Here is a 27,683-nt window from a genome sequence, read left to right as displayed (position 1 = left end):
CAGTGGTGAGGCGAGCCAGGGAAGGAAGAATCAGGTCCTTACTTTCCTACCCAGTGAATTTTGGCCAAGTGTGAGAACAACAGCAGGGAGAGGACTGGCCAATGAAAAGGACTTCAAATCTCTCCTTTACTCTGAAATGTGCTCCAACCATCTCTTGGCCAGTGCCTGCCATGTCCCCGGTGTCTCCGAGCTCATATGGCCCACGAGCACTTTTTACTTTCATTCTGAGGCAGCTGGGAACTCCATCAACTTTCAGCAAAGTAACTGGATCAGAGCCAGAGAAAAATCCTGGCTCCACAGGAGACGATGACATCAACACTTCAGAAGCACAGCCTCTTCTGTTCCTGGCCCTCTGCTCTTCCTTCCTTCCCGGCCAGGACAGAGGCTCTCTCTGCCTGGAGATCCAAGCCGAGTGTCACTTTGGTGGCTTGATGACACTAGAGTTACTAGTCAGCTTTTTCCTCCCCACTTTTACAATGAGGTAGGTCTCCATGAAACTTGTACATAAAGAAATTCACTGCCAAACCTTGATTTAAAGACTTTCTTTCCCTCTCATAGACAGGTTTTCAGGGTTTTTTTAAAAAAGATTTTATTTATTTATTCATGAGAGATACAGAGAGAGAGGCAGAGACACAGGCAGAGGGAGAAGCAGGCTGATGCTTCTGCTGAACATGCTGCTGGACTTGATCCCAGGACCCCAGGATTACGACCTGAGCCGAAGGCCAATCCTCAACCACTGAGCCACCCGGGTGCCCCAGATTTTCAATTTCTGGACAAGAACAAAAGGGCTGGCTCCTTAGGTTTTTGCTAAAGGGTTTTGCTGACAAAGACAACTTTTGCAACAACATAGTCCCAAATTGATGGCACATATACCCACTGTTAGTAATTACATGTGAGACAAGTGGGGTTTTTAAAAATATAATTATGTATAGAAAAAAATGTAGATTGGCAGTTCTCTGAGGCTGCTGCTACAGGAAGATGACATTCGAAGAGTTTGATTTCACCTCCTTTGGGGCCATCTGTGACATTTTTATTGGCTTGCATTGGAGCCTGGGCACAAAAATTGTATCTACAAAATATTTAAATAAAAATATGCTCTATTCAAGCTTTATAGATACAGTGTCTGTGCCCAGGATCCACTGTAAGCCAGGAAAATATATATCCGTGTGGTTCAACATACATTTTTCATCATTCAACAAATATCTGTTCAATAAATTCATGCCAAGCATTCTCAGCTTCCTTAGAGGGGTCAGCAGAAGCAGCTCCCTACTTACTAAGTGTGGAGGTGAACCAGGAGACAGAGAAAAGTGGTTTGGCTTCTTGTGAATTTTGTTCCAGAGCGGAGTCCAAACATTCTGCAAAGCCTCCCCCAATTCCAACCCTACCAATGCCTTTCCTGTTCTAACTTGTCCAGGGCAGTGACTGAGGGACCAGCATCTGGACTGTTGTCACCACTGGACGCTATCATGCTTTTCTCATATTTTGCCTGCATTTCGTTCCTTCCATGTAAGTTTCTAGAAGGCAGATGCTTGGCAGATGCTCCTTTTATTTTCTCCACAAAGCCTGGAACTGGGTGTAGGGCCACCGTGGCCAGTGCTAGGGACTAGAGGTTTAAGCAAGTAGCTACAGAAAGTGGCCCAGACTTGCCACACCTTGAGAACAGAGCCAATCTCGCCCATCCTCACGTCCCTCCATTCACTGCCCACCTCCGATCTGCCGAAGAGCCCACCACCCACCTCCTGGGTGCTCCTGGGAACATCCTTCTCCCTCCATTTCCACCCCACTGCCTCCTCCTCCCAACTGTGATCCTCACACGGTAGGCGGTGTACGGGCTGGCTTAGCACAGAGTCAGAACAAAGGAAACCCCAGTCTGACCTTGCCCACTAAAAATGGAAAAATAAACCAAACTACTGTGCACAGTCATGTAATACTGTATGCAGAGCAGGACTGTAATACTTAAGCCTGGCTGCAAACGTCGATCGTGCCACCTGCAGACTCCACCTCGCAGGATAGAGACCCTCTGCCCAGGGCTTTCCAAGCTGTGAGGCTGGGAGCTGGGTCTCACCTACCAAGGAAGGGAAAAGAGTAACCCCAGGTGTCATGGGGAGGAGTAAATGAGGTCACGCTTAGTTGACAGTTTGGCACAAAACCACAAGCAAGTTTAAAAAAACACACACACATACAACCAAATTTAAAAAAATATATAACCAAAGGCTCTTGTGAGTTTGCTAAATGAACCTTTCTCAAGCAGAGCCCCAGCTGGGGGTGGTGAGCCTCGGTTCCACAACAGATGACCCACCGGAGAGGGTTATTAGGGTCCTGGAGGAGGAGGCCCACAGCATGCCCGGGGTGGGGGGCCAGGCCAGGTGGCCACCCTCCCATGAGTGGCAGGACCCATAGCACTTGCCCATGTTCAGGGGTGCGGGGTGCCTTTGGTGGCCCCAGGCTAAGGCCTGGTTGGTCAATCCAAACAAAAATGCGGGATTTTGGTAAGTTTCACGGGGTGGGGTGGGGGTCACATGAGGGGTGCCCAAGGGGAAGGCTCTGGGATGCCGGAGAGCCTCGAGGGCCGCTGAGGGGAGTCTTGGGGGACTTCCCTTCACCTTTTCTTCCAGGGCGGGTGCTCAGGGCCTGCAGGCCGAGGACCCCACAGGGTGGAAGCCAAGGCTTGCTGACCTCTCCACAGTTCTCAAAAGAAACCTCCTGGAAGCCAAAAACAAAAGATAAATCAGTCTCGGGGATGTTCCACCCACAGAGTATAAACAACCTTCTTAACAGTCTGCAGGGAATCGGGTCACTCCAGCTCACCTCTCTGCGAATCACCAAGAATCACCAACCCCTCGGGTTCTGATCTTCCCTCCACTCCGGCTCCTTCCCCTCCGGGCTCCCTGCAGGCTCTCAGCTGTGTGTCTCAGGGTGCATACAATCAGGGTGATAAAGCCCCTCCCAGCCTCCAGCCACCTAGGAATGGAAATGGGTCACAAAAAAAAAAAAGTAAGAAAAAGAAATGGGTTACAGCTGGGAAAGGCCACCGCCTGCCCCCCCACCCCCCCTCACTAGCTGCCCCCTCTCCCGCCCGCTGGTCCTGGTGCCGGGCCCACCTGTCCCGGACCCTCCCTACACATATATCAGGCCCTGTGACAGTATCCCCTGGCTCTTGGATGTTTTGTTTTGTTTTGTTTTAATTCTTTTTTTTTTTTCTTCTTTGGGTTTCAGTTTGGATCATTTCTATTGAGCATCTTCAGGTTCATGGAATATGTCCTCAGCTGTCCTGGGTCTACTGCTCTTCAGGGGATTCCTCATTGTTAGTGCCGCTTATTTCTAGAATTTCCATCTGGCCCTTAGTGTCTTCCCTCTCTAGAAATCTGCCCTGCTTATTCACTCATGTTTCCATTAAGCCCTTTGACACCTCAATCAGAGATATTGTATGTAAAGATTTTATTTATTTATTTGACAGGTGCACAAGCAGGGGGAGTAGCAGAGGGAGAGGGAGAAGCAGACTCTGCTGAGCAGGGAGCCCAATGCGGGGCTAGATCCCAGGACCCTAAGATCATGACCTGAGCTGAAGGCAGAGCTTAACCCGCTGAGCCACCCAGGTGCCCCAGTCAGAGATATTTTAAAGTTGCTCTCTGATAGTTCCAGCACTTGGCTCTCATCTGAGTCTGATGCTGCTTACTGCCTTGCCTCTCGACCAAGGAGTTACTTCCTGCTTTCTTGTAGGTCTGGTAATTTTTAAATCTGAAAGGCAGGTATCCTGTATAAGCCAGAGATTGAAGCAAATAGTTTTACATCTGGATTAGTTGTTTTTTTTTTTAAAAATTATTTATTTATTTATGATAGTCACACAGAGAGAGAGAGAGAGAGAGAGAGGCAGAGACACAGGCAGAGGGAGAAGCAGGCTCCATGCACCGGGAGCCCGATGTGGGACTCGATCCCGGGTCTCCAGGATGGCGCCCTGGGCCAAAGGCAGGCGCCAAACCGCTGTGCCACCCAGGGATCCCTACATCTGGATTTGCATGCATCTCTCCTGAGGGCCCTGTGGGGAGCTGGGTCCCTCTAGACTGGGGGTGGCTGCTACTAAGAGTCCTTTGGGGCCACACCAGCTTCCAAGCCCCCTGGTGTTGCTCGCACGGAGTCCAGGCTGCTGGAGAATTCTCTCAATTTCTCAGTCTTTCTAGTGCCTAGGAGGGCAGGCCCCAGGCTCCCCACTGGAGCCAGCTGTTGGGTTTGTCGGGCTTTTACCCTCCCTGTTCGGGGACGGAGCAGCATTCCTCCACCCAGGGATTCCCTGGGAGATGCTCTGGCCTCCTCCACCCAGGGGCCACAGGTCAAGTTTGCTCAGGACACAGCTTGTCATCGTCCATCCCGCTGGTGGCTTCCTGTTGCTCTTGGGATGGCCAGTATCCCTTAGGATGCCGAGGCTTGGGCCCTGCCTTCCCTTCCACTGCAGCTTGTCCCCACTCCCCCTTTGCTTCCCCTTTGCCCTCGGAGCGGTAGCACCTGTGCTGACTCTATTCCCTCCTCCCCTGCTGCCTCGGCCTTCAGATCTCAGAGCCAGCTCCAGGTCCCCAGGGAGACGGTGCTTAGTGCCCCCCACCCTCCACCTGTCGGGCTCACTGACCCCCCTGACACTGGCAGGACCTGGCCCTGGAGCTGCCCCGCAGCCCACTGTGTTGCCACCTGCATTGTTCGGCAAAGGGCCTGACCCCCAATGAGTCTCAGGTGCTGACAGGTGGAGGTGCCACAGGTACAAAATGTTTGCATTGCTGGAAATAGCAAAAGGGAAGGCAGCGAGGACATACCATGTTTCATGTAAGCCAAGTGCTTAGCAGGGAGAGGCTCGGAGATGGGGGGCGTGGGGAGTCACCCCAGGCTCTTTGAGGTTTACTGCTTTGGTAACACCACCTGGGACTGCTGTTCGAGTTAACACATTTTGTTGGATCCGAAAACATAGTGGAGGATATGGAAGGTGAAATTGTTTGGATGGCTTGGGGTATTTTGAGAGATTTGTCCGGTGATTTTCAGCTAACATCGACTAGCACTTACTAGCACACAGACTGCAGCAAGTGGAAAATTGGCCTGGGTTTTTCTTCAGCGTAAATGGAGAGAGATGTGTGTGAGATGTGTGCCCATGGTGTGTGAAGTGAGAGTGCAGCTAATAGCACCGTGCACTGATGGGTCTCAGAGAAATTAAAAATACAGGGCGTCCAGAACATGAGACCTTACAAGTAACCCTACCACCGGTGTCAGCTTTTAGAAAAGCTGTACCTGGAAGTAAATCTTGCTGTTGTTGGTAAGCATTGTTCGTTGTTAAATACAATTTTGTTTATTTTTAGCCTGGAAAGGTGTAACTGGTGGAAGTTTGGTTATTCATGCACTTTCAGGAAATTACTTTTATCTTATGGAAAGGCCCAGTGAGACTTTCATCAAGAACTACATAACCAAGTGTCTAGAACTATTGATACTTGCCTATTTTTAGATATTTCTCCTTTCCGTCTGAAGAGTCTGAAGTGATTATATGATACTCTTCTTAATTTTTCTCAAGTAGGTCATTAGTTTTATTCAGAGGTTGGGAACTTACCCAACCCAACTACTACTGGGGAGATGTGTTACCCATAAATGTATTTCTTTTTAATTTTTTTTTAAATTTTTATTTACTTATGATAGTCACAGTGAGAGAGAGAGAGAGGCAGAGACACAGGCAGAGGGAGAAGCAGGCTCCATGCACCGGGAGCCCGATGTGGGATTCGATCCCGGGTCTCCAGGATCGCGCCCTGGGCCAAAGGCAGGTGCCAAACTGCTGCGCCACCCAGGGATCCCCATAAATGTATTTCTTCACAGAGTGCTTATGATCTGGAGACAGAAGGCAAAGGGGTATGGAGTCCTTCTGCAGGGAGTATCTTCCTATCAGAATCTCGTTGCAGTCTTCTCTGTCGGAAGCTTGTCAGCAACACTTCTGCTCGGTTAATTATCCATTTCTTCCCCTTCCATTATTTTAACAGTGGAAATGATAGGGAAAGTGCTAGGAAATAAATTTATCCATCAACACACTGTGGTTTGAAGCTTGATCCAATCTTTTTGAAATGTAGGGTCATCCATTTAATAAGAAAATGTAACCTAATTGCTTTATTAAAATAAGACACTTCTGAGCCATCATTGCTGTCTCTACTAAGTAGCAAGCCCAGGCCCCCTCCTACCTGGCCCTTCCTACACTGAGCGGCTGCTGGCTCTGTGGGTCCTGCTGGCGCCTGGCAGTGACTGCCTCGGGCCGACGTGGGTCCTCCATGGACAACCAGTCTGGTATCTGGCCCCTGGTGTGTAGAGTGGCCCAGCACAAATGCCACGCCTGACAGGATGCCTCAGCCTTGCTTGGTGACAGTTTGAGGTTGATGTAAGGAGAAAGCAGAATAGTTAGAGAAAACAGGTGCTAAGGGGGAAAAAGCAGAAATAAGGAAAATAAGGTAAGTTTGTATGATGCAAAGCACTACAAACGGGGCTCAGAATTGCCGGCTGACAGGAATGAAGGGGCATGGTACCCTTGGAGCTGAACGGGTCCTGCAATCTCTGGCAAGTCCTAGAGTCCGTTTGTTTCTTGGAATCCTGGCTGTTCAGTTGGATATGCTGATTTCCCGTCCTGTGGATCTTCCCAATAAACTCCACTCCTTGGTGTCACTGATGTCTCTATCTTAAGGCTTAATGTACTTAACAAAGCAATATACATTAATGTTAAATTTTAAGGCATTCATTTGTTTATGATCACATAATCACGGGGTGCCTGTGTGGCTCAGTGGTGATCAGGTCGTGATCCCAGGGTTCTGGGATTGAGTCCCAAATGAGGTTCCTCACAGGGAGCCTGCTTCTCCATCTGCCTCTGGCTCTGTCATAAATAAATAAAATCTTTAAAAAAAATTTTTAAATTACATACAACTTAAGAAGATTGAGCAAAATGCCTACAAAACATGTTTTTCAGAGGTTTTCATTCCTAACAAAGGGCAAATCATATAAAAAAAATTCATTGTGGGAGGAGTTAGAATTCATGCAACCAACTTGGGTTAAAAATAGGCTGAAGCAAATGACGACACGTTTGGTACCTGTTGTGCTTTACCCTTTGGTGTGACATTTTTTCCAAGGCTCCCTTATGGAAGGAGTGGCACAAAAGTAATTTGATTTGTGATTATTTGTTTCAATAGTTTTTAGTTACTATGATCCATAATGGGAATCTCATGATGTAGCCAACCCCCACACTTTGGGGACAGGCCTTCTCACCTGCCGCCCCACCTGGCAGCTGTGAAGCCCACATGGGAATAGCTCTGAGAGTTTCCAAGCTTCGACTGGAAGGAGCAGCCCCATCATTGCCGATGGCTTCCTCTTCTTTCATTTGGAAGTTGACTTCATGACGGTAGACCCCTGACAATCTTCAGGAAGACTTAGGAGAGATGCGAACCATCTTTACTTTCCCAAAATTTCCAGAATAGGAATCAAGCTAGATTCATTTCTCATTAAACGTTTTATTTTGAGATAACAGTAGATACACATTTTATTGTGAGAATAATACAGAGCTACCTAGTTTCCCCAAATGGAAACGTGCAAAACCCCAGTATAATGTTACAGCCAGATGTTCACAGTGATACAGTCAAGGAACAGAACATTCCATCCAACGGGGTCCCTCCTGCTGCTTTTTAAAGCCACACCTACCTCCCTATTCTGTCCTCTATAGTAATCATTATTCTGTTCTCTATGTCTGTAATTTTGCCATTTCAAGAAAGTTACATAAATGAAATCACACGCTGTATAACATTTTGGACTGGCTTTTTTCACTCAGCATAATTCCCTGGAAATTCATCTAGTCAGTCTAGACTTCTTTTTTTAAGTCACATGAAGGGACACCTGGGTGGCTTAGGCAGTTAAGCATCTGCTTTTGGCTCAGGTCATGATCCCAGAGTCCTGGGATCGAGCTTTGCATCAAGCTCCTTGCTCAGGGTGGAGCTTGCTTCTCCCACTCCCTCTGATGCTCCCCCTCCTTGTGCTCTCTCTCTCTCTGTAACAAATAAATATAATCTTTAAGAAAAATAAAGTCACATGAAATCAACTTATCCCTCATTGGTCATAGTGTACCAAACCCAAACCTTTATCCAGGGAATAGAGGTATTTTTGGGGGGGATATTTATCCTATGTAATCTCAGACAGATTTTAGAAGCACTAAAACAAGACTATCTTCTTTCAGGGAACCTGTGTGTAGCAAGAAAGAGGCCAATGTGATATTCCAGACTCTGCATTTTCACTCTGATAAAACTCAATATAAGAGGCACAGTAGTTGTACATTTTATTATCACTGGACACTATATTTAATTTTGAGGTCTTAAATAGAAAAATCCAAAGAAAAATAATTGATAGATGGCTTTTTTCTCTCTCTGAATAGTCACTGACTTGTAAGTTTATTTTTTTTTTTAATGAAGCTTATTCGTTGTTAGGTTTTATATAATGTGTGCTTTAAATTGAAGGTAGGATAATTAGAGTTACCTCAATGATCAATTCTCAATTATCTCAAGAATCATTCAATTCTTACAACCCTGTGAGACTGATTTTTCCCCCAACTCTAGATGGGGCTTAGCAAGGTTAAATAATTTGTCTGAGGTCACCTAGTAAAGAATTACAGAGTATGGACTGGAACCAGTATGATGATGATTACCAAGGCCCCACATCAGTGAGAATCCCAAAGCTACACCGTGCAACAAAGGAAGAGCCTTGTTATTGGTTCTTAATAAACTGTTTTGATTACATACCAATAATACTAACTCACTGTAGAAAAACAGATAAGCCCCCCAAAATTGTTAATGTTTTTGTGGCATTCTACCAGAAGAATACTTTTTAAATTGTTTTATTTTTAATTTTTTAAAAATATTTTATTTATTTATTTGAGAGAGAGAGAGAGAGAGAGAGAGAGAGAGAGAGAGAGAGAATATGAGCAAGGGTGAGGAACAGATGGAAAGGGAGAAGCAGACTCCCCGCTGAGCAGGGTGCCCCATGCAGGACTTAATCCCAGGACCCTGGGTTCACGACCTGAGCCAAAGGCAGACACTTAACTGACTGAGCCACCCAGGTGCTCTATCAATGTTTTTTTTTTTTTAAAGAACTTTTAAAATTACACGATTTTAGCAAGTAAAATTCCATTAAATTTATAGTTTCAGCATACCTCTAATTAAGGACTACAATTCATGTTAACAGCAAACATATTCATGATGTGTAAAGAGTTAACGGTGCATTTCTTCCCTAGGTAGGTCATGATACCATTATGAAGGCTTCAAAAGGAAAACTTTCTCATAGCTGAATTTTAAATTCCATATTTTTCTATCAGCTCTTTTGCTTTAGAAATATAGGCACTCATGGCATCTTCCTTCGACAGCCCTAGAAAGACACAAACAGATGATCTCACTGACTGATGTACTGGGAAATTAAGAAAGTTTATTTCACTTATTTAAGAATTAACAACCTTTTTGGAGGTTCCATGCTTCCCATTTAGCTTTGCCTTTTAAATCTAACATTCCTGGACACTCTGCCAAAAGAAGGATAGATATAGTTTCAAGTTTATTTTTTACTCAATGCTTCTATAAATGTTGTTCAGATGAAATGTATTATTTTTTAAATATATGATTTTAAAAATATTATTAACATATATTATATAAAATACCAATATTAATGTCTCCAACCACGGATTGTTTGTAGAGCCCATAGAGTTCTTTCAGTTCTTCATCATCTGGTCTTGCTTTCAGCTTCCTCACATCTTCTGCAATTTTGTTAAAATCAGCCTACAACAAAAGGGCAAAAAGGCACATAGTGCATTCACTAACTTTCAGCAGGCCATCTATTTTGAGGGTATTTACCACCAAACAGTGGGAACTCAAAAAAATAATAATAATAAGGTTTCACACAGAACTATTATTGGTCTGATTCCACCATAATTATCCTAATTTATTTAATTTATGGATACTTGTCCTGGTACTTACCTGATATTCAGACAAGATATGGAGAACCACATACAATTGTTATTAGTGACAATTCCTTTTTTTTAAGTAGGCTCCATGCCCAGCATGGAACCTGGTATAGGGCTTGAACCTACAACTCTAAGATCAAGACCTGAAGTTGAAGATCAAGAGTTGGGCGATTAAACAACTGAGCCACCCAGATGCCCCAATACTGAAGATTCTTAATACTGAAAAATTTTAAAAACTGAAGACACAAATAAATGGAAAGGTAGTCTATGCTAATTGAAAGAAGTAATATTGTTTAAATGTCCATACTACCTAAAGCAATCTACAGATTCATTGCAATCAATCCCTAACAACATTCCAATGGCATATTTTACAGAAATAGAAGAAACAACCTTAAATTTTGTATAGAACCACAGAAGACCCTACAGCCAAAGTGATCTTGGGAAAGAATAACAAAGTTGGAGTCATCATGCAGCCTGATTTCCAACTGTATTACAAATAAAGCTATAGTAATCAAAACAGCATGGTATTGGCCTAAAAACAAACGCATTAATGAAATAGAATAGAGAGCCCAGAAATAAAAGCATGCATATAAACAGAGGGGGTAAACTCCTTGGACAAGGGTCTTGCATGTATAAGTTAAAAGCATATAAATTCCAAAAATTAGCATTTTACATATATGCATGCTTTTTATTTCCTTATTACAAAGGAGCCGAGAATGTAGAATGGGGAAAGGTGAGTCTCTTCAACAAATGGTGCTGGGACAACCTGACAGCCATATACAAAAGGCTGAAACTGGACCCTATCTTACACTATGCACAAAAATCAACTCAAAGTGGATTTAATGTAAGGTCAAGTAAGATTTTTTGTTTAGATCTTACATGAATGTAAGACCTAAGACCACAAAGCTCCTCGATAGAAAACAGAGGGGGTAAGCTCCTTGGACACTGGTCTTGGCAATGATTGTTTGGATCTGACACCAAGAGCAAAGGCAACAACGGGGCGCCTGAGTGGCCCAGTCCCTTAAGCCTCTGCCTTCAGCTCAGATCATGATCCTGGGATCCGAGGACTGAGCCCCACAGGCTCCTTGCTCAGACGGAGAGCCTGCTTCTCCCTCTCTCTCTTCCTCTGCTCGTCCTTGCTCTCTCTCTTTCTCTCAAATAAATAAATAAAATCTTGCAATAAAAGAATAAAGGCAACAAAAACAAAAATAAAAATTGAGACTCCATGAAACCAGAAAGCTTCTGCACTGTAAAGAAAACCAACAACAAAATGAAAAGGCAACCTATGGAATGGGAGAAAATATTTGCAAATCATGTATCTTTAAAAAATGACTAATATCCAAAATATATAAAGAACTTATACCACTCAATAGCAAAAAATCAATTAAAAAATGGGCAAATGAACGTCATTTTCCAACGACATACAAATGGAGATGATCTGATGCTGCATGGGCCATGTGCAGCTCCAGCCTTGTACCTCCCATACTCCTGCATCAGTGATGGTGGAAGAGGGCCAGCATGCCTGTGGGGGTGAAGGGGAGGAGGAGGAGGAGGAGGAGGATGCAGAGCTTGGCCTAGGGAAGGGAGGAGGTGCACCACCTGTGGTGGCAGGAGGTGCAGGAAGCCAGGGGAGGAAGAGGGGAGTGGAGTAGGGGGGTGGGGTGGGGAGGAGGCCTTGCCTGGTGGGGGGCATGTGGGGTTGTGGGGGCAGAGGTTTGTATGGAGAAGCTGGAACACCACGCATTGGTCAAGCAGCCCAGCAATGCCTGGCAGGAAGGAGCTGACTGGCCAGCACCCAAGGAGAAGCACAAAGGGGAACTGTACGTTGGGGATAAAGTGCTACTGAAGAAGATGAGCTGTTCATCCAAAAAAAGAAAACTCCTTCCAGATTACATTCTGGAGAAGTTAACTACAGCTGGACAGACTATAACATAAAGACATCATCAGAAAAGTTGAAAGAAACTGATTTGTAGAAAAAAACCAAAGAATGTGAAAAAGGAAGTGATTCCAAGAAAGCTGAAAAAGAAGTACAGAAAGTACAGTCTATGGGCCAGAATAGAAGCCACTTGGCTCCAAGGCTAGAAGCTCAAAATCTGAGAGATTCAAGGCAATAAACAGAGAAAGGCTTTGGACAGAACGCTTTATATGGTCCCAGAACCACAGAACTACTGTAAATAAGTTCCTGTGTCTTGAAAATACCCAGAGATCATGACCTGAGCAGAAACTAAGAGTCAGACACTCAAATGACTGAGTCCCCTCAGCACCTCTACACATTTCTTTGTATAAGTTAAAAGCATATAAATTCCACAAATTAGTATTTTATTTTGTTTTATTTTTTATTTCTTTCATTATCTCTCCCTCCAATGTGGGGTTTGAACTCAGGACCCTGAGATCAAGAGTTGTATGCTCTACTGACTGAGCCAGCCAGGTGCCCCCTATGTTCTCCCAGCTTTCTCTGTCCCCTTTTAACCTCTTTGTTCATCTAAAAAGGGTTTTGGTGATTATTTTCCTTAATAGGATTTTTCTTTTTTTTTTTTTTAAATCCACTGTATTTTACCTTGTGTTATTTAAATCAAGGATAAGCAGGCAATGTCACCAGCCTGGGTATCAAGTAAGAGAGGCTCAAGGAGGCATTCCACCCTCATCCCCATTTTCTCTCTCCAGTGCATAGCTCCTTTTGATCCAAAGATCCCAAGTCCTAGTAGAGAAAGTGGATAGCCCCACTGTAATGTCAGAACCCCGGTGACCTCAGCAGAGTTGCTGGATCAAGTTTCCATCCAGCGCCAAAGGCAAGACGAAGGCAAGACGACAGCACAACGGAGGGCAGTTGTTTTGTGATGAACAAAAAGCACTTGTAAATCAGAGACTGGGTTCTGCAATGTAAATAATCTTGAAAATGGCCCAGCCTCCTCATCAATCCCTGCAGGGGTCTTAGAAGCACGGGTACATGTGACAAGGGTCACTTTGCCTCATCTTTTTTTTTTTTTTTAAATAGGAGACTTTTTTCTGAGTTTTTTTTTTTTTTTAAGATTTTATTATTTATTCACGAGAGACACTGAGAGAGAGAGGCAGAGACATAGGCAGAGGGAGAAGCAGGTTCCCTGCGGGGAGCCCAAGGTGGGACTTGACTTGGGACCTCAGGATCATACCTGAGCTGAGGGTAGATGCTCAACTACTGAGCCATCCAGGTGTGCCTCATCTTTCTAAGTGTCTTTCTAGGAAGTTGTCAACTGCTTTAAATAATGTCAAGGTTAAGAACATAGATTCTGGGGGGAGGGGGGAGGTGCTCAGTCAGTTAAGCATCCCATTATTAATTTTGGCTCAGGTCACGATCCAGGGGCCATGAGATCAAGGCCTGCACTGGGCTCCAAGTCAGCTTGAGATTCTCTCTCTCTCTATCCCTCTCCCTCTGCCCCTCCCCTCTCTCTGCACGCACATTCTTTCTAAAAAAAAAAAAAATTTCTTTTAATTTATGATAGTCACACAGAGAGAGAGAGGCAGAGACACAGACAGAGGGAGAAGAAGGCTCCATGCACCGGGAGCCCGACGTGGGATTCTATCCCGGGTCTCCAGGATCGGGCCCTGGGCCAAAGGCAGGCGCTAAACCGCTGCGCCACCCAGGGATCTCTACGCACGTTCTTTCTAGATAAGTATGTAAGTACACAGGCTCTAGAGCCAAACTGCATCACTTAAGAACTGTGTATCCTTGGGCAAGTTATTTAACTTGTACTGTTTTCTGGGCCAGAATATGGGACAAGAATACCACCTATCTGCAAGGTTGTTAGGAAGATTAAATAGGTAAACACATGTAAAATATTTAAAATAGTGCCTGGGACACAGTGTTTAATAAGGTTACCATTATTATTTTAAGTCTCTTTGGGAAAAAAAATAATCCTAGAAAAAACTGGAAAAAAACAGTACTCCTAATAATAAGGACAAAATGAAAATGCTTGGTAAGTGCTCAGGGTTTGCTCAAGGCAGGGCTGTTCAGAGAGGCGTAGGGATCTCCCCCTTCAGATTTACTAGCGTCTGGGGTGTTCCACTTGCTGTGAGGTCTTGGGGCCTTTTCCAGTGACAGCAACTGCATTCCTCTTGGCAAGCCATGCCTTGAGGAGAATTGTAAGGCTTCTCAACAACCATACCAGGTCCTTGCCTTCCAGAACGAACTTCTGGCAAATTGATCCTCATATACAGGGGAACATAGAACCACATGACAACCTAAGGGAAGTCGTGTACCCTCTCCACAAGAGGTCAGGCCTTCACGATGTGGTTCCAACACACCCTCCTCTTTGCGGCTTCTCCCAGTTCAAGCACGATGAGCTTTAGGTAAAAGAACATAGGCCTCACATCAGGATCTTGGATATTTTTTTTTAAGGTTTTATTTATTTATTCATGAGAGGCAGAGAGAGAGAGAGAGAGACAGAGACATAGGCAGAGGGAGAAGCAGGCTCCATGCAGGGAGCTGGATGTGGGACCCGATCCCAGGACTCCAGGATCACACCCTGGGCCGAAGGCAGCGCTAAACCACGGAGCTACCCAGGGATCTCCAGGATTTTGGATTTTAATTCTAGTTTTGAGGGCAGCCCGGGTGGCTCCGCAGTTTAGCGCTGCCTTCAGTCCAGGGTGTGATCCTGGAGACCTGAGATCAAGTCCCACGTTGGGGCTCTCCCTGCATGGAGCCTACTTTTCCCTCTGCCTGTGTCTCTGCCTCTCTCTCATGGATAAATAAAATCTTAAAAAATAATAATAATAATTCTAGCCTTGAGACAAAAATGCCATGGAATTTTACGCAAACAACAAAGCTCCTCTGAGACTCAGTTTCAGCCAAAAAAAAAAAAAAGATACTATCCATCTCAGTGGGAAGGTGTTAAGATTAAACACCAGGGCACCTGGGTGGCCCAGTGGTTGAGTGTTTGCCTTTGGCTTGGGTCATGATCCCGGGGTCCTGGGATCGAGTCCCACATCAGGTTCCCCACAGGGAGCCTGCTTCTTCTTCTGCCTACATCTCTGCCCCTCTCTCTGTCTCTCTCACGAATAAATAAAAAATAAAATCTTTAAAAAAAAAAGATGAAATACCAGTAAGAATGGGTATATTCTCCACTTCATTCTGTTGACTCTGCCCACCCAGAGCTCATCGCTTGCATCATACTACCGAACAGATGTACTGAACCCCCACAATGCACCAGGCCTTTGCTAGGCCAACAGGGAGGTACAGGGCAGCTGGCGCTCAGGGAGCTCAGGCTCCAGTGGGAGCTGAACAGGTCAACAATGATCATGTGACTCTCACTCCAGTGGAGGAGCTGTGGGTGCTCTGGGGATGCAGAGGAGGGAGTGTCAGCAGGTGTGGAGGAAGCCCTTGGGAGGAGATGGGAGGAGATGGTGCTTGGCTAAGCCTGAGGGATCCGCTGGCACCTGCTGGATGGACAGGGGCACACAAGGCTGTTCCAGGTGGCCTGGACAGCATGTATCAGGGCTCAGCAGGAAAGCCGCCTGCGACTGGATTTGTTCCCCACATGTGCCTAACAGAGGCCAGGCAGGATTCGTGGTGGTAGCAAGAGGTGCGCCTTGCAGAGAGCACGGGTCGGCAGTCCCAGCCCCTCTGAGCCCTTGGGGAATAAATGAAGGAGGGTCTGAAAACTATCACAGATGAGAAATGGCTTTAAATGTACAGTTTACATTTAATTCCAAAGCATTCTGGGCCAAAGGGCTCACTGCTTTTGGTGAAGAGTTTCAGCATCTGTTGAGCTCATCGTTCTAGCGCCGGGTCCTCGGTGTCCTGCTTGAATGCATGTGTCCATCACTCCCCTCTAACTGTGCTTGAGTCTTCAACACAACCTGCCTGGAGGCCTCTTCCCAGACTCTCTCCTGTTCATGTCTTCACACGGCCCTCTGACCACACCCCGGTGGTGCAGCAATGACCCCAGCGTCACTACGAAGACTCACGGAGAAGGGGGGATGGAGGGGGTGGGGGAGTGCATCCTGCTTTCCTGGGGCTGGAACCCTCTCACCACCTAGCAGCACTGACCACCCCAGCCTCTGCGTAAACTTCCCTTCCAATCACCTCAGCTGAAAATAGCCTGTTAGGGTGACTCTCACCTAATCTAGCTTTAGTTTCTGAAGCCCAAGGACACAGTCATCCCATGACACAAGGTTGACAAAGTGTCTTTTTTTTTTTTTTTTAGATTTATTCATTTGAGACAGAGAGCATGAGTGGGGGGGAGGAGAGGAGAGGGAATCTATCTCAAGCAGATTCCGTGGTGAGCATGAGATCATGGCTGGAGCCAAACCAAGAGTCAGACATTCAACCGACAGGGCCACCCAGGCGCCCCAACAAAGCCATTTTGAGCAATCATCTCCCACTGAGGGGCTGAATTAGGAAGATCATAAATTCTCACACCGCGTGGTTCCTACAAACATGTATGGAGGGAAAGCGGTTAGTTACTTGCCCGTTGGAAAAACCACGAATCCCCAAGACTCAAAAAGATGCATCTTCTTGAAGCAGCAGTCTGCCCTCGAGCATCATTTTGACGAGCATCCTCAAAACCTCGAGTTTTGAGATTGAAAGATGTGATTACTTTGAGGGAAGCCTGATATGAATTAGGAGTCATACACAAGGGAAAAACCGCTACATGTTCAAGGACGCCCTCATCTTTTCTGGTCGTTTCCCACCTGCCTGGTCCTCCGGGGGCTGCCGGGTGTGCGCCCTCGGGGGCCGGCGCCTGCTCCGCGTGCAAGCGATCCCCGGGCTCGCGGCCGGCAGGCGGCCCCCGGCGGTCCCCACGGCGGCGCGGGCGCTCGCGACCGGGGGCGGCGGGAGCGTCGGCGGGGTCCCCCGGGGAACTCGCGGGGGGCCTGGGGCGCGAGGACTGCGGGCAGCAGCCGTCCCAAGCTCCAGGTCCGAGTCGCCCGCCCCCGGGGGCCTCGCGCAGGCCTCCGCGGCCGCCGACTCACCTGCAGGGACATGGCGACGACACCATCCGCCGCCGCTCCCCGGACGCGCCCTCCTCCGGCGCCCGCGCCCCGGGGCTTCTTAAAAGGCGGCGCGCCTCCGCCCGCCGGCTCCCATTGGCCGCGCTGTGGGCCCGGCCGGCTCCCATTGGCCGCCGGCACTAGGGGGCGTGGCCAGCGGTGAGTGGCACCTGCCCTGACCCCCCCGCGCCCGCCCGCGTCCCCAGCAGCGCGCCAGGTTAGCAACCCGCGCCGCTGCGACTGGAAAGGCGAGGAGCAGAGAATTTAAATGAGTTCCTCTCCGCTCTTGGCTCGCTCCCCAAATTCTTTCTCAGGAGGTTGTTTGCAGGAAATCCTGAGAGGTCTCCTTAGGGCACGGACGTCAATGGGGATTCCTTTTTGTATATATACCTCCCTCTGCCCTCTCCTAATCCCTAGAAACCTGGATGGCAGTTTTTCGAGACCTCTCACGTCGCCTCTCCCATCTCTAGGACAGACAGTTCACTAGCAATGAGACAGGCGTCTTCTCTTTAAAAAGCAAAAACATTCTGAACACGTGCTGCAACCACCCTAACCGGTTGTTATTGTAAAGGCACAGACGCCGGCGCCTATTCAAGTTGACCCCATTCTCCAGGGGAAACCAACCCAATGTCACGGCAAGTCTGCAGACACACACAATGGGGTTCTGATTCAGATTTAATTAAGTTTCCGAAGAACTAGAACAGCAGTTCCTGGTCATATGAGGAGTTCATGTCTGACTCTTAAGAAGAAACGTTGGTGGAGTGAAGTGACTGGCAAGAAGGGACAAATTAGGGTTTAGAAAGTTACTCCTCCGAAACGTCTAACAATTCAACAGCCTATAACAATGCAACTGATGGAGAAGAAAAGCCTCAAACTTTTTTTGGCTTGTTTTGGCATAAAATTACATTTAAAAATATTTTTGCTTTACCTTTTCAAGTTTTTAAGTTTTCTCCTCGCAAATATTTTCATGGTGCAATCAATGAATTTCCAAGTAAAAGATAAAAAGTAAACGTTAGCAAAACGTATTGGCCAGAATTTTTTTTTTTTTTTTTTTTTTTTTTTTTTTTTTTTGGTTTTTAGTTTTTAAGTTTGCAGGCGACAGCAAATACATTGCTGGTTGTCAAGGCAAATCGCAGCTTCAGAATGGTGAGTGCTTTCTCCGCTGAGGAAGCCCTAACAGTGCTTCAGTCGGGGAACACTGGGGATGAGCTCCAGGATCGGTGTGTATCTGGAGCTGGGACATTTGGGCATTATAGTCATTGTAAGAAATCAGGAAATGGGGAGAAGGAAGATTCACTGTGCTCTGTCATATTCTCAAAGTCTAGAATGTTCTTCTAAGAACTCTTTTCAAAGCACGTTCTCCTCTTGAGTTGCCCTCCCCTGAACAGAGGCTAGAGCCATGGTGTCTTGTTCCACGGAACAAAAAGAAAGAAAAGACAATGGAAATACTGATGTCTTCTGTCCAGTGATAATAATATACTAGGTATAGTGAAAACTCAGCTTTCTGGAGCGCTTAGGGAGTGAGACAATTTGGACAATCAAGGTCCTTTGTTTTCCTTTTACTATTTTATTAAATACTGACTGCAAACCAACATACATATATCCATTTTTATGTAAAAATTTAAAAATAAAGGGCACATTTATTAACTTACCACCAGTTTAAGGAACAGAAAATTACCTTTGCCTTTATGACACTCCTGATTCCATTCCATCCTATCTTCCTCATTCATTCTTTCATTCATTCAAACAGTTATTGAGTGCCTAATATGAGCAAGGCACTGTTCTAGGTTCTTGAAAAACATTATTCAACAGAACAAACAAGATTCCCATCCTTGCATTACATTCTGGTAGAAGATTATTGTCAATAACACATATAATAAGCAAATTATGTAGTCTTTAAAAAAGTGTTACATAGGGGCACCTCAGTGGCTTAGTGGTTGAATGTCTGCCTTTGGCTCAGGGCATGATCCCGGGGTCCTGGGATCAAGTCCCGCATCTGGCTCCCCAAAGGGAGCCTGCGTCTCCCTCTGCCTATGTTATGTCTTTGCCTCTCTCCGTGTCTCTCATGAATAAATAAATAAAATATTTTTATAAAGGTGTTAGGTAATAAGTACTATTTTTAGAAAGGAGCAAAGCAAAAGAGATGGGAAGTCTTGGGTATGTGAGATGGAAGAGGTGACTGGCAGTGGTAAACAGGGTAATCAGGGTAGGTCTCTGAGAAGATGACATTTGAGTAAAAGCTTGAAGGATTGTGAAAGAGCTAATGAGGAAGACCCTTAAGAGATTCCCTTCCACAGGCAGCATCCTCTACAAAGGCCCTAAGGAATGAACTTCCCCAGCAGAAGTGAGGAACATCAAGGAGCCAGCGTGACCAAAGCAGAATAGGAATAAGAGGTCAGAGAATAGAAGGTGGATATCAGATTGTATAGGGTCTTACACAAAGACATTTGGGGTTAAGTGGGAGTGAAACAGAACCATTGAAGAGTTTTGAGCGAGATCTGACTTGATAGGGCTTACTTTTTAAAAAGATCACTCTTGGGGGCCCTGGGTGGCATATTCAGTTAAGTGTCCAACTCTTGGTTTCAGCTCAGGTCGTGGGATTGAGCCCACACCTGTGCTCAGTGTAGAGTCTGTTTAAAACTTTCTCCTTGTCTTGCTCTGCCACATGCTCGCTCACTTGTTTGCTTGCTATCTCTCAAATAAATAAATTTTTTTAAAGGTTTTATTTATTTATTCATGAAAGACACACAGAACCCTAGAAACTTAATGTATAAAGAAGAAGAAAGAGAAGAGGGCTGAAGAGGGCTGAAGAGAAGAGGGCTGAAGCCATGGGAAATTGCAATGTTAAAGAGCTAGGAAAGAAGAGGAAGAATGAATGAAGACAGAGAAGAAAGAAGTCATTGAGTAAGAGAAAGACCAAGAGAATGTGGGGTCCAGAAAGCATACCAAGTGAGAAAACAGGTCAGGTTAAATGAAGGCTAAGAATTACTGATTGGATCTTGGTCATCCTCAAGATCACCAATGACCTTGGGAGAAGTTTATGTGCAATGGGTGTGTTGGGGAGGGGGGCTGCTGATTAGAATGGGTTTCAGAAAACACGAGGTGCAATTATATAAGTTTTTTTGGGAACTCCCTTTGTTTATCCTTGCACCTATGTCATATTGTCTTAATCGTTAAATCCTATCTATTTTGATCATCCTCATTAAGGGTTGTTTTGGCACTATGCTCTTCCCTATAAATTTTAACATCCATGAGTCAAGTTCCACACAAAAGAAAATTCTTGAATTTTTCTTGGAATTGCATTGAAAAGCTCTATCAGTCAAGTGAGGGTGGAGAGGGTGATATCTTTGTTTTTCTTTTTTTTTGAGGGTGATATCTTTGTAACGCAGTTTCACTATTCATAACTCATTCTTTTCCAATTAGTTTCCTTATTTAGTGTTTTCAGATAGTTTTCTAATTTTCTCCATTGAAGATCTTGTGCATCTTATGATCATGACCTGAACTGAAATCAAAAGAGTTGGATGCTTAACTGGCTGAGCCACCTATGAACCACCTATGTGGATTTATTTCTAAGTAAATTTATAAGTTTTGATTATGTTATAGTTGAAATGTTTTTAAAAATTTCATTGTTGATCCTTTTGTAACTGGTACAGAGAAAGGGAATTGATTTTTGTACATTGACTCTTTATCCAGCAGCTTTGATAAACCTTTTTAAGTTTTAATTATTTTTCAGTAGATTATTTTGGGTTTCTTATTTAGCAAACAATAGTCTGTGAATAATGATAGTTTCATTTTGTCCTTTCCAACCCTCAGATCTTTCTTTTTCTTGCCTTTCTGCACTATCAGGGACCTGAGTATAATAATGAATGAGTAGTAACATATGATTCCTTAAAAGTATTTACTTTCAGAGTTTCCCCATAAAATGTGACATGTTCACTGCAGCTGGCTTATTTCAGTGGATATATATGATGTTTAGTATGTTAACGAGGTTTCTTCCTATTTGTAGCGTGGCAAAATCTGTTTTCATGAATGGATGTAGAATTTCATCAAAAACTTTTTTTTAGGGACGCCTGGGTGGCTCAGTGGTTTAGCGCCTGCTGTCAGCCCAGGGCATGATCCTGGCATCCCGGGATCCCTGCATGGAGCCTGCTTCTCCCTCTGCCTGTGTCTCTGCCTCTCTCTCTCTCTCTCTCATTCTCTCTCTCTCTCTCTGTCTCTCAAGAACAAATAAAATATTTTTTTAAAAAAGCTTTTTTTTAAAATATATTTATTGGGATGATTGTATGTTTCTCCTTTGATCATTTTTTTAAAAAGGTTTTATACATTTGAGAGAGAGACAGAGATGGTGAGAGAGAACATAAGCAGGGAGGAGTGGAAGAAGCAGACTCTCCACTGAGCAGGGAGCCTGAGGTGGGACTTGATCTCAGGACGCTGGGATCATAACTTGAGCCAAAGCCAGATGCTTAACCAACTGAGCCACCCAGGGGCCCCTCTCTGGTAATCTTTTAACATTTTTAAAAAATTTTTTAATTTATTTATGATAGTCACACAGAGAGAGAGAGAGAGACAGAGACACAGGCAGAGGGAGAAGCAGGCTCCATGCACCGGGAGCCCGATGTGGGACTCGATCCTGGGTCTCCAGGATCGCGCCCAAAGGCAGGCGCCAAACCGCTGCGCCACCCAGGGATCCCTCTGGTAGTCTTTTAAAGAAATGGCTTACATTTATTGATTTTCAATTGTTAAGCCAACCTTGCATTCCTTATTAAGCTCAACCTGACCTTGATAAAATGTTTCTCTCTTTTTAAATGTATGACTGGATTGTGGGCTATATTTTGAGAGGCTTTTCTTTTTTTTTAACCCGTGTTTATTTTGTAACTTTCCTTCCTCAGACTTTTTTTTTTTTCTTCTGTATCAGCATCATGGCAGTATGTAAAACAAGCTGGGAAAGCATCCTGCTGTGTCTGTATTCCAGAATAAGTTGTGTAGAATGGAGAAAATCACAAATGAGAGGAGGCCCTGCACAGCAGCCAGTGACACTCAAGCTGATCTTCCTCTTGCTGCCTCCTTCACTTCCAACCCCTGAGTCTTCCAAGGGAAGCCTAACTGCTTACCCCACCCATTCTCCAGCGTGTAGTCAGGATGAGTGTCCTACAACTCAAGCCACACTGAGCGTGCACACATCAGTGGCACCCCGCTTTCTTACCATAAACTCCAAACTATCTTTGGCATTAGAGGTAGCTCCAATGCTAGGGAAGCCCTCAGTGAAAGTCACTCATGAGATTTCCCCCCAAAACCTGTTAAGGGCTCTGATATGCCGCGAAACTGCCTCTGGAAACATCATCTACCCTCCCGCACGAACATGCCAGAACCTGGGCCAGGTGCTGCAGAACCTTGGTGGCCACAGCACACACCGGGCCGTGGAGCTTCTGCAGTCTTGCCCAGGTTAGAGGGACGGTGGCCTCTTGTCCTCTTGTCTCCCTGGAGGCTCCTGGCAGCCTTTCAGAGGTTAAGCTGCCATGATTTTGGAGGCAATGTTTTTGAATGCCGCAGAGGTGCGGCTTTCCACTTAAATGGAACTCGGTTGAGAGATGGCTGTGACCATTTGGACCCCTCCATCTGAGGCGCAAAATCCTCTTGGCTCACATGCCCTTGCTCACACAGCAGTGCAAATTCCTTGCTCAGCCCGTACTGGCCACTGTTTCCTTGCAGCCCCCTGCATCTTCTCACTGGGCAGGTCTCCCGCATCTTCTCACTGGGCTCCCTGAAGTTCATGCTTTTAATACTCCTTGTCAAGTGTAAGGAGCAGGCTTGGCCTCCCCACATTTTTTCTTTATCGCTGTTTCTGCTCCTCTCTGTGAGGTTTGAGTGTGTCCTATCTGCATCTGCTCTGGAGTTCCTGTGGTGAACCTGAAACACAGATGTTTCAGTATAAACTTGAACCTGAACCTGCTGAGGAAGTTCCCAGTGGGCCCCTGGAGGCCCTGGCTGCTTGTCAGAGGGAGGAGCTGGGGTGGCTTATCTGTGGAACGTTGCCCAGGAAGATGGGAGTTTCCTTTGGGCACAAGCCAAGGTGGTGGAGGGAGGAATTGGTTCCTTCTGTGGCTTTGTCACTGTTCCTGATGTGTGGGTGGAAGAAGCAGCCAGAGGGACATAGTACATAGGAGTCTGTGCTGGGCTGGGGCACCTCACAGGCCCCCTCTAGGGGGCGCAGCCCTGAGGCCTGGTTGGGCAGTGGCACTCAGATCCCTTGTGCAGGTGAGGCCTTGTTAGGGTATTGGGGTGCAGTGGGGGGTGTGGAAGACAGCACCGGACCCTGGCAGGGTCAGGCTGTCTTTGCCCTTCTGCGTGGAGGCCTGGCCAAGCCTGGGTTACTCCAAGAGCAGGGAATTCATGAGTTGATTTGTGCTGGTGGAGAGGCCACTGCTTCTGAAGGTGAGGTGGTCTCTTCCTCTCCAGGTGGGGTCGAGGACTGGGGGACCTTCTACCCTGACAGCTGGTCATCCTCAGGTGGCTTCTGTTCTGTGTTGCTTCGTAGAGTGCTCTTCCAATAGGAGTTAGAGGTGGGAACAGCCAGCTCCCTGATACTCCCCGCTGTGTTAGCAGAGACTCCACACAGTACCTGGTAAGGTGAGGACAGCGTGCTGCTGTTGGCTACATCAGCTGAAGCCTGGGGTTTCAGGGCCATGATGGCCCTCCAGCCCAGCTCTCTTGTAACTCAGGAGCAGGTAGGTGGCTATGACTCTGCACCTATGCCCCATCGGCGAGTCCTGGATCTCTTCCCTGTGTGACACACAGACATTGTCAACTCAGCCAGCCTTCCTTGTAGTCAATGAGTGGTTCCACATAAGGCGTTAGTCACATTCCCTGGACATGTAAGAGAGGACATGGTGTATTTTACGGAGTACCCACCCCTGCAGCTCCTTGAAGGCAGGGGTCCACTGACCAGTGACTGCAGGATGACCCTCAGATTCCACATCTCCACTTTGGGTCCATCTTGGCCTTGGAGGAGTTTCAGGGCAGCATAAGTTGAGGGAAGGGGGGGAGCTGCCAAAGGAGGTACCCAGCTGTTGCCAAAGGTGAATGTTACTGAAGCCAAAGTCTTAAACTTGATTATCATGTCAGTATCTGAGAGCAGGTGTCCTGCCTTTAACTCTATGAACAATGTACTTCTAGGGACTGTACCCACAGATTTTCTGTGACAGAATTTGTCTGCGGCCTTTTTTCTTGCAGAGCTCCATGAGCCACTAGGAATGCAAACACCTCTCTTTCACTAGAGTACTCCATGAAAAGGCAGAGTGTTTGCTCAGTCTGGATCACTTCAAGTGATTGTTTTGGGATGATTGAGGCCTTCCTGATTCTTACTTTACAGGACAGTCTCTGGAGTTTGGAGGAGTTCTATCTACTAACTTGGTCAACTTACCCTTGGTGACAGTCTTGAGAGCTGGTGGCTTCCCATACAGATCTCCTTAGCAGAGATGGCTGAGAGGCCCAGCAGTATGTTGGACTTACTGCTGACCTTAGAGTCAAGGTAACCCAAGATCAACTTAAAATTGGGAGAAGCTGATGAGAAGGTTGGCTCACATCACCTCAAGAGAAAAATCAATTCCAGAGTTCACCTATGAACTTATTAAAAAATTTTTTTTTTCAAAACACAAAGCCAAACAAGCATACTTATAAAAGCAAAGACTAAGAAACTAAATTTAAAAAGTGAGAAGTTTTGAAAGGAAAATGAGAAAAAAAATGAAAATGAGAAGAAAAAAGGAATAAAGAAAAATGAGTGAAAAATAGTATTTTGAGTGGCATTAAGTACATTCATAAAGCTGTGTAACCATCACCACTATTTCCAAAAGTTTTTCATCCTCCTAAATAGAAACCTGGTACCCATTAAAGATCTTCTCTTCTCCCTTCAGCCTTGGTAACCTCTCTTCTACCTTCTGCCTCTATGAATTTACCTAGTCTATGTACTTAATAAAATGTAATTGCATAATATTTGTACTTTTGTGATTGGCTTGTTTCACTTAGCATAATGTTTTTCAAGTTCACCTATGTTGTAGCAGATGTCAGTACTTTATTCCTTTATATGGCTGAATAATATTCCATTGTATGTAAATATGACATCTACTTATTCATTGATGGACACCTAAATTGTTTCTACTTTTTGGCTGTTGTGGATAATGCAGCTAAGAATATTAGCGAATGAGTATCTGTTGAGTCCTTGCATTCAATTCTTTTGGGTAGGAGTGGAATTGCTGGGTTATATCAAACATAATTCTGTTTTAACTTTTATTTTTTTTATTTTTTATTTAAAAAAATTTTTTTAAGATTATTTATTTATGATAGTCACACACACACAGAGAGAGAGGCAGAGACATAGGCAGAGGGAGAAGCAGGCTCCATGCACTGGGAGCCCGATGTGGGATTCAATCCCGGGTCTCCAGGATCGCGCCCTGGGCCAAAGGCAGGCGCCAAACCACTGCGCCACCCAGGGATCCCCTGTTTTAACTTTTAGAAGAATTGATAAACTGTTTTCCACAGCAGCTGCACCATTCCACATTCTAACCATCAATGTAGGAGGGTTCTGATTTCTCAGTATCTCTCACTGATACTTGTTATTGTTTTATTTTTTTAAAAGATTTAAAAATTTTGAGAGAGAGAGCATGTCCACGAGCATGGGGGATGTGGGAGAGGAAGTGGGAGAGAAGCAAACTCCCTGCTGAGCACACAGCCTGACCTGGGGCTCAATCTCACACCACCTAGGATCACCACATGAGCCAGAATCAAGAGTCGGACACTCAATCAACTGAACCATCTGTTGCTTTCAAAACAACAATCCTCATGGATGTGAAGTGGTATCTCATCATGGTTTTGATTTGCGCTTCCCTTAAGGATGTGGAGCATCTTTTCATGTGCTTATTGGACATTTGTGTATCTTCCTTGGAGAAATGTCTTTTTGAGTCCTTTGCCCATTTTTGAATTGGTTTTTTGGAGGACTCAAACTCACAATCCTGAGATCAAGAGTTGCATGCTCTATGGACTGATCCAGCTAGGCGCCCATGGTTGTTTTTTTGTTTTTGTATTTTTCAGTTTTTGCTTTTTGTTGTTGAGTTGTAGTTTTTACCCATTCTGAATCTCTTATCAGATATGATTTGCAATCTTCTCCCATTCAGTGGGTTTTCTTTTCACCCTCTTGATAGTGTCCTTCGATGGACAAATAATTTTATTAATTTTTAAAAGTAGGCTCCATGCCCAACATGGAGCCCCAACATGAGGCTTGAACTCACCACCCTGAAATTGATCAAGATTTGGGCTGAGATCAAGAGCCAGATGCTTAACTGAGCCATCCAGGCACCCCTAAAAGTTTTAATTTTGATGAAGATCCTATTTATCTATTTTTTCTTTTGCTACCTATGCTTTTGTTGTCATATTCAGGTTATCATTGCCAAATGCAATGTGATGAAGATTTTCCCCTGTTTTAAGAGTTTCATAGTTTTACCTCTTAAGTTTAGATCTTTGATCCACTTTGAGTTAATTTTGTAAAGATTTATTTATTTTGGAGAGAGAGAGCATAAATGGGAGGGGCAGAGGGAGAGGGAGAGAGACTCTCAAGCAGATTCTGCACTGAGCATGGAGCCCAATCTGGGGCTCAATCTCACAATCCTGAGATCATGACTTGAGCTGAAACTAAGAGTTGGACGCTTCACTGACTGCCACCCAGGTGCCCTACTTTGTGTTAATTTTTGTATGGGGCATAGGTAAGCATCCAACTTCACTCACATGCATGTGGATATCCAGTTTTCCCTGCACCATTTGTTGAGAAAAACAGCTCCTTCTCCATTAAATTGTCTTGGCCCCCTTGTCAAAAATTAATTGACTGTTATATATTTGAGAGTTTAATTCCGGACTGTCTATTCCATGGTCTGTCTTTATGCCAATATCACACTGTTTTGATTGCTGTAGCTTTGTAGTATGTTTTGAATATCAGAAAGTAGGAGTCCAAAAAAAAAATGTGTGAGTCCTCCAATTTTGTTCGTTTCCCAGATTGCTTTAGCTATTCAGGGGTTCCCTGAAATCCAATATGAATTTTAGGATAGGTTTTTCTAATTCAACAAAAACACCCATTGAGATTTTGATAGGGATTGCACTGAATCTTTTTTTTTTCCACAATGCTTTTTATCAACTAATATATATTTTACTTTCTTTTATTGTCTGTCTCCTCTATTAGAACTTCAGTTCATTGCTTTATCCCTAACACTTAGAATTCAATAAATACTGTTATTTGTTGAAAAAAGGAAGGAAGGAAACATTCTTATGTATTTAGCATCTGGCATATTGCTTGACACATACAAGATGCTCAAATAAGAACTAGTAAACAAAGTAAACAAACTGGTAAACAAAGTAAAACGCTATTTATATTTTTCACCTAATACATACTTAGACATATGTACACATTTCTACACTATCTACAAGTGTAGAAGCACTTTCTACAAGTGCTTCTCAATCACTTGTTCTCATATTGCTTCAGAAAGAATTCTGTGATAATTTAGTTGATGTAAATTTCTGTACTTGAAATAATTCTAAAATTGTAGGTTTATGTTTATCTATAGCATGTTTTGAATAGTTACCTGCAGCTGATTTTATATCCTATAGACACTTCATTTCCAAAATTACTGTTGCTCTTTAGGACCTATGGAAAATCTAAAGCCTAGCATCACACTAGGCTTCT

General features: G+C 44.9%; 1 protein-coding gene and 1 long non-coding RNA gene across 2 annotated transcripts; both read right to left on the bottom strand.

The window, feature by feature from the left end:
- Window positions 1-572: 572 nt before the first annotated feature.
- Window positions 573-6,368, bottom strand: LOC140597917 (uncharacterized). Its single transcript, XR_011999955.1, has 5 exons — window positions 6,198-6,368; window positions 2,809-2,961; window positions 2,604-2,703; window positions 1,148-2,065; window positions 573-1,050 (listed from the first exon to the last, which is right to left on the bottom strand). It is a non-coding gene; the product is annotated as an uncharacterized lncRNA (long non-coding RNA).
- Window positions 6,369-7,488: 1,120 nt separating this feature from the next.
- Window positions 7,489-17,040, bottom strand: ACBD7 (acyl-CoA binding domain containing 7). The gene is made up of 4 exons (XM_072749452.1): window positions 16,943-17,040; window positions 9,689-9,806; window positions 9,491-9,553; window positions 7,489-9,405 (listed from the first exon to the last, which is right to left on the bottom strand). The coding sequence occupies exons 1-4, from the start codon at window positions 16,952-16,954 to the stop codon at window positions 9,332-9,334; spliced, it is 267 nt and encodes an 88-aa protein (XP_072605553.1). The 5' UTR covers window positions 16,955-17,040; the 3' UTR covers window positions 7,489-9,331.
- Window positions 17,041-27,683: the final 10,643 nt, after the last annotated feature.

The sequence above is a fragment of the Vulpes vulpes genome, chromosome 2 (genome assembly GCF_048418805.1).
Source record: "Vulpes vulpes isolate BD-2025 chromosome 2, VulVul3, whole genome shotgun sequence".
NCBI lineage: Eukaryota > Metazoa > Chordata > Mammalia > Carnivora > Canidae > Vulpes > Vulpes vulpes.
The sequence above is the reverse complement of the archived record's forward strand: the minus strand, read 5'-3'. Positions and strand labels throughout refer to the sequence as shown.

Excerpts from the sequence above, each read along its gene's own strand:
- ACBD7 (XM_072749452.1), bottom strand. Across the intron at positions 9,554-9,688 it reads GGTTGGAGACATTAATATTG|AGTGTCCAGGAATGTTAGAT; the intron begins GTATTTTATATA and ends TTCTTTTGGCAG. Across the intron at positions 9,406-9,490 it reads AGCATGGAACCTCCAAAAAG|GGCTGTCGAAGGAAGATGCC; the intron begins GTTGTTAATTCT and ends GTGTCTTTCTAG.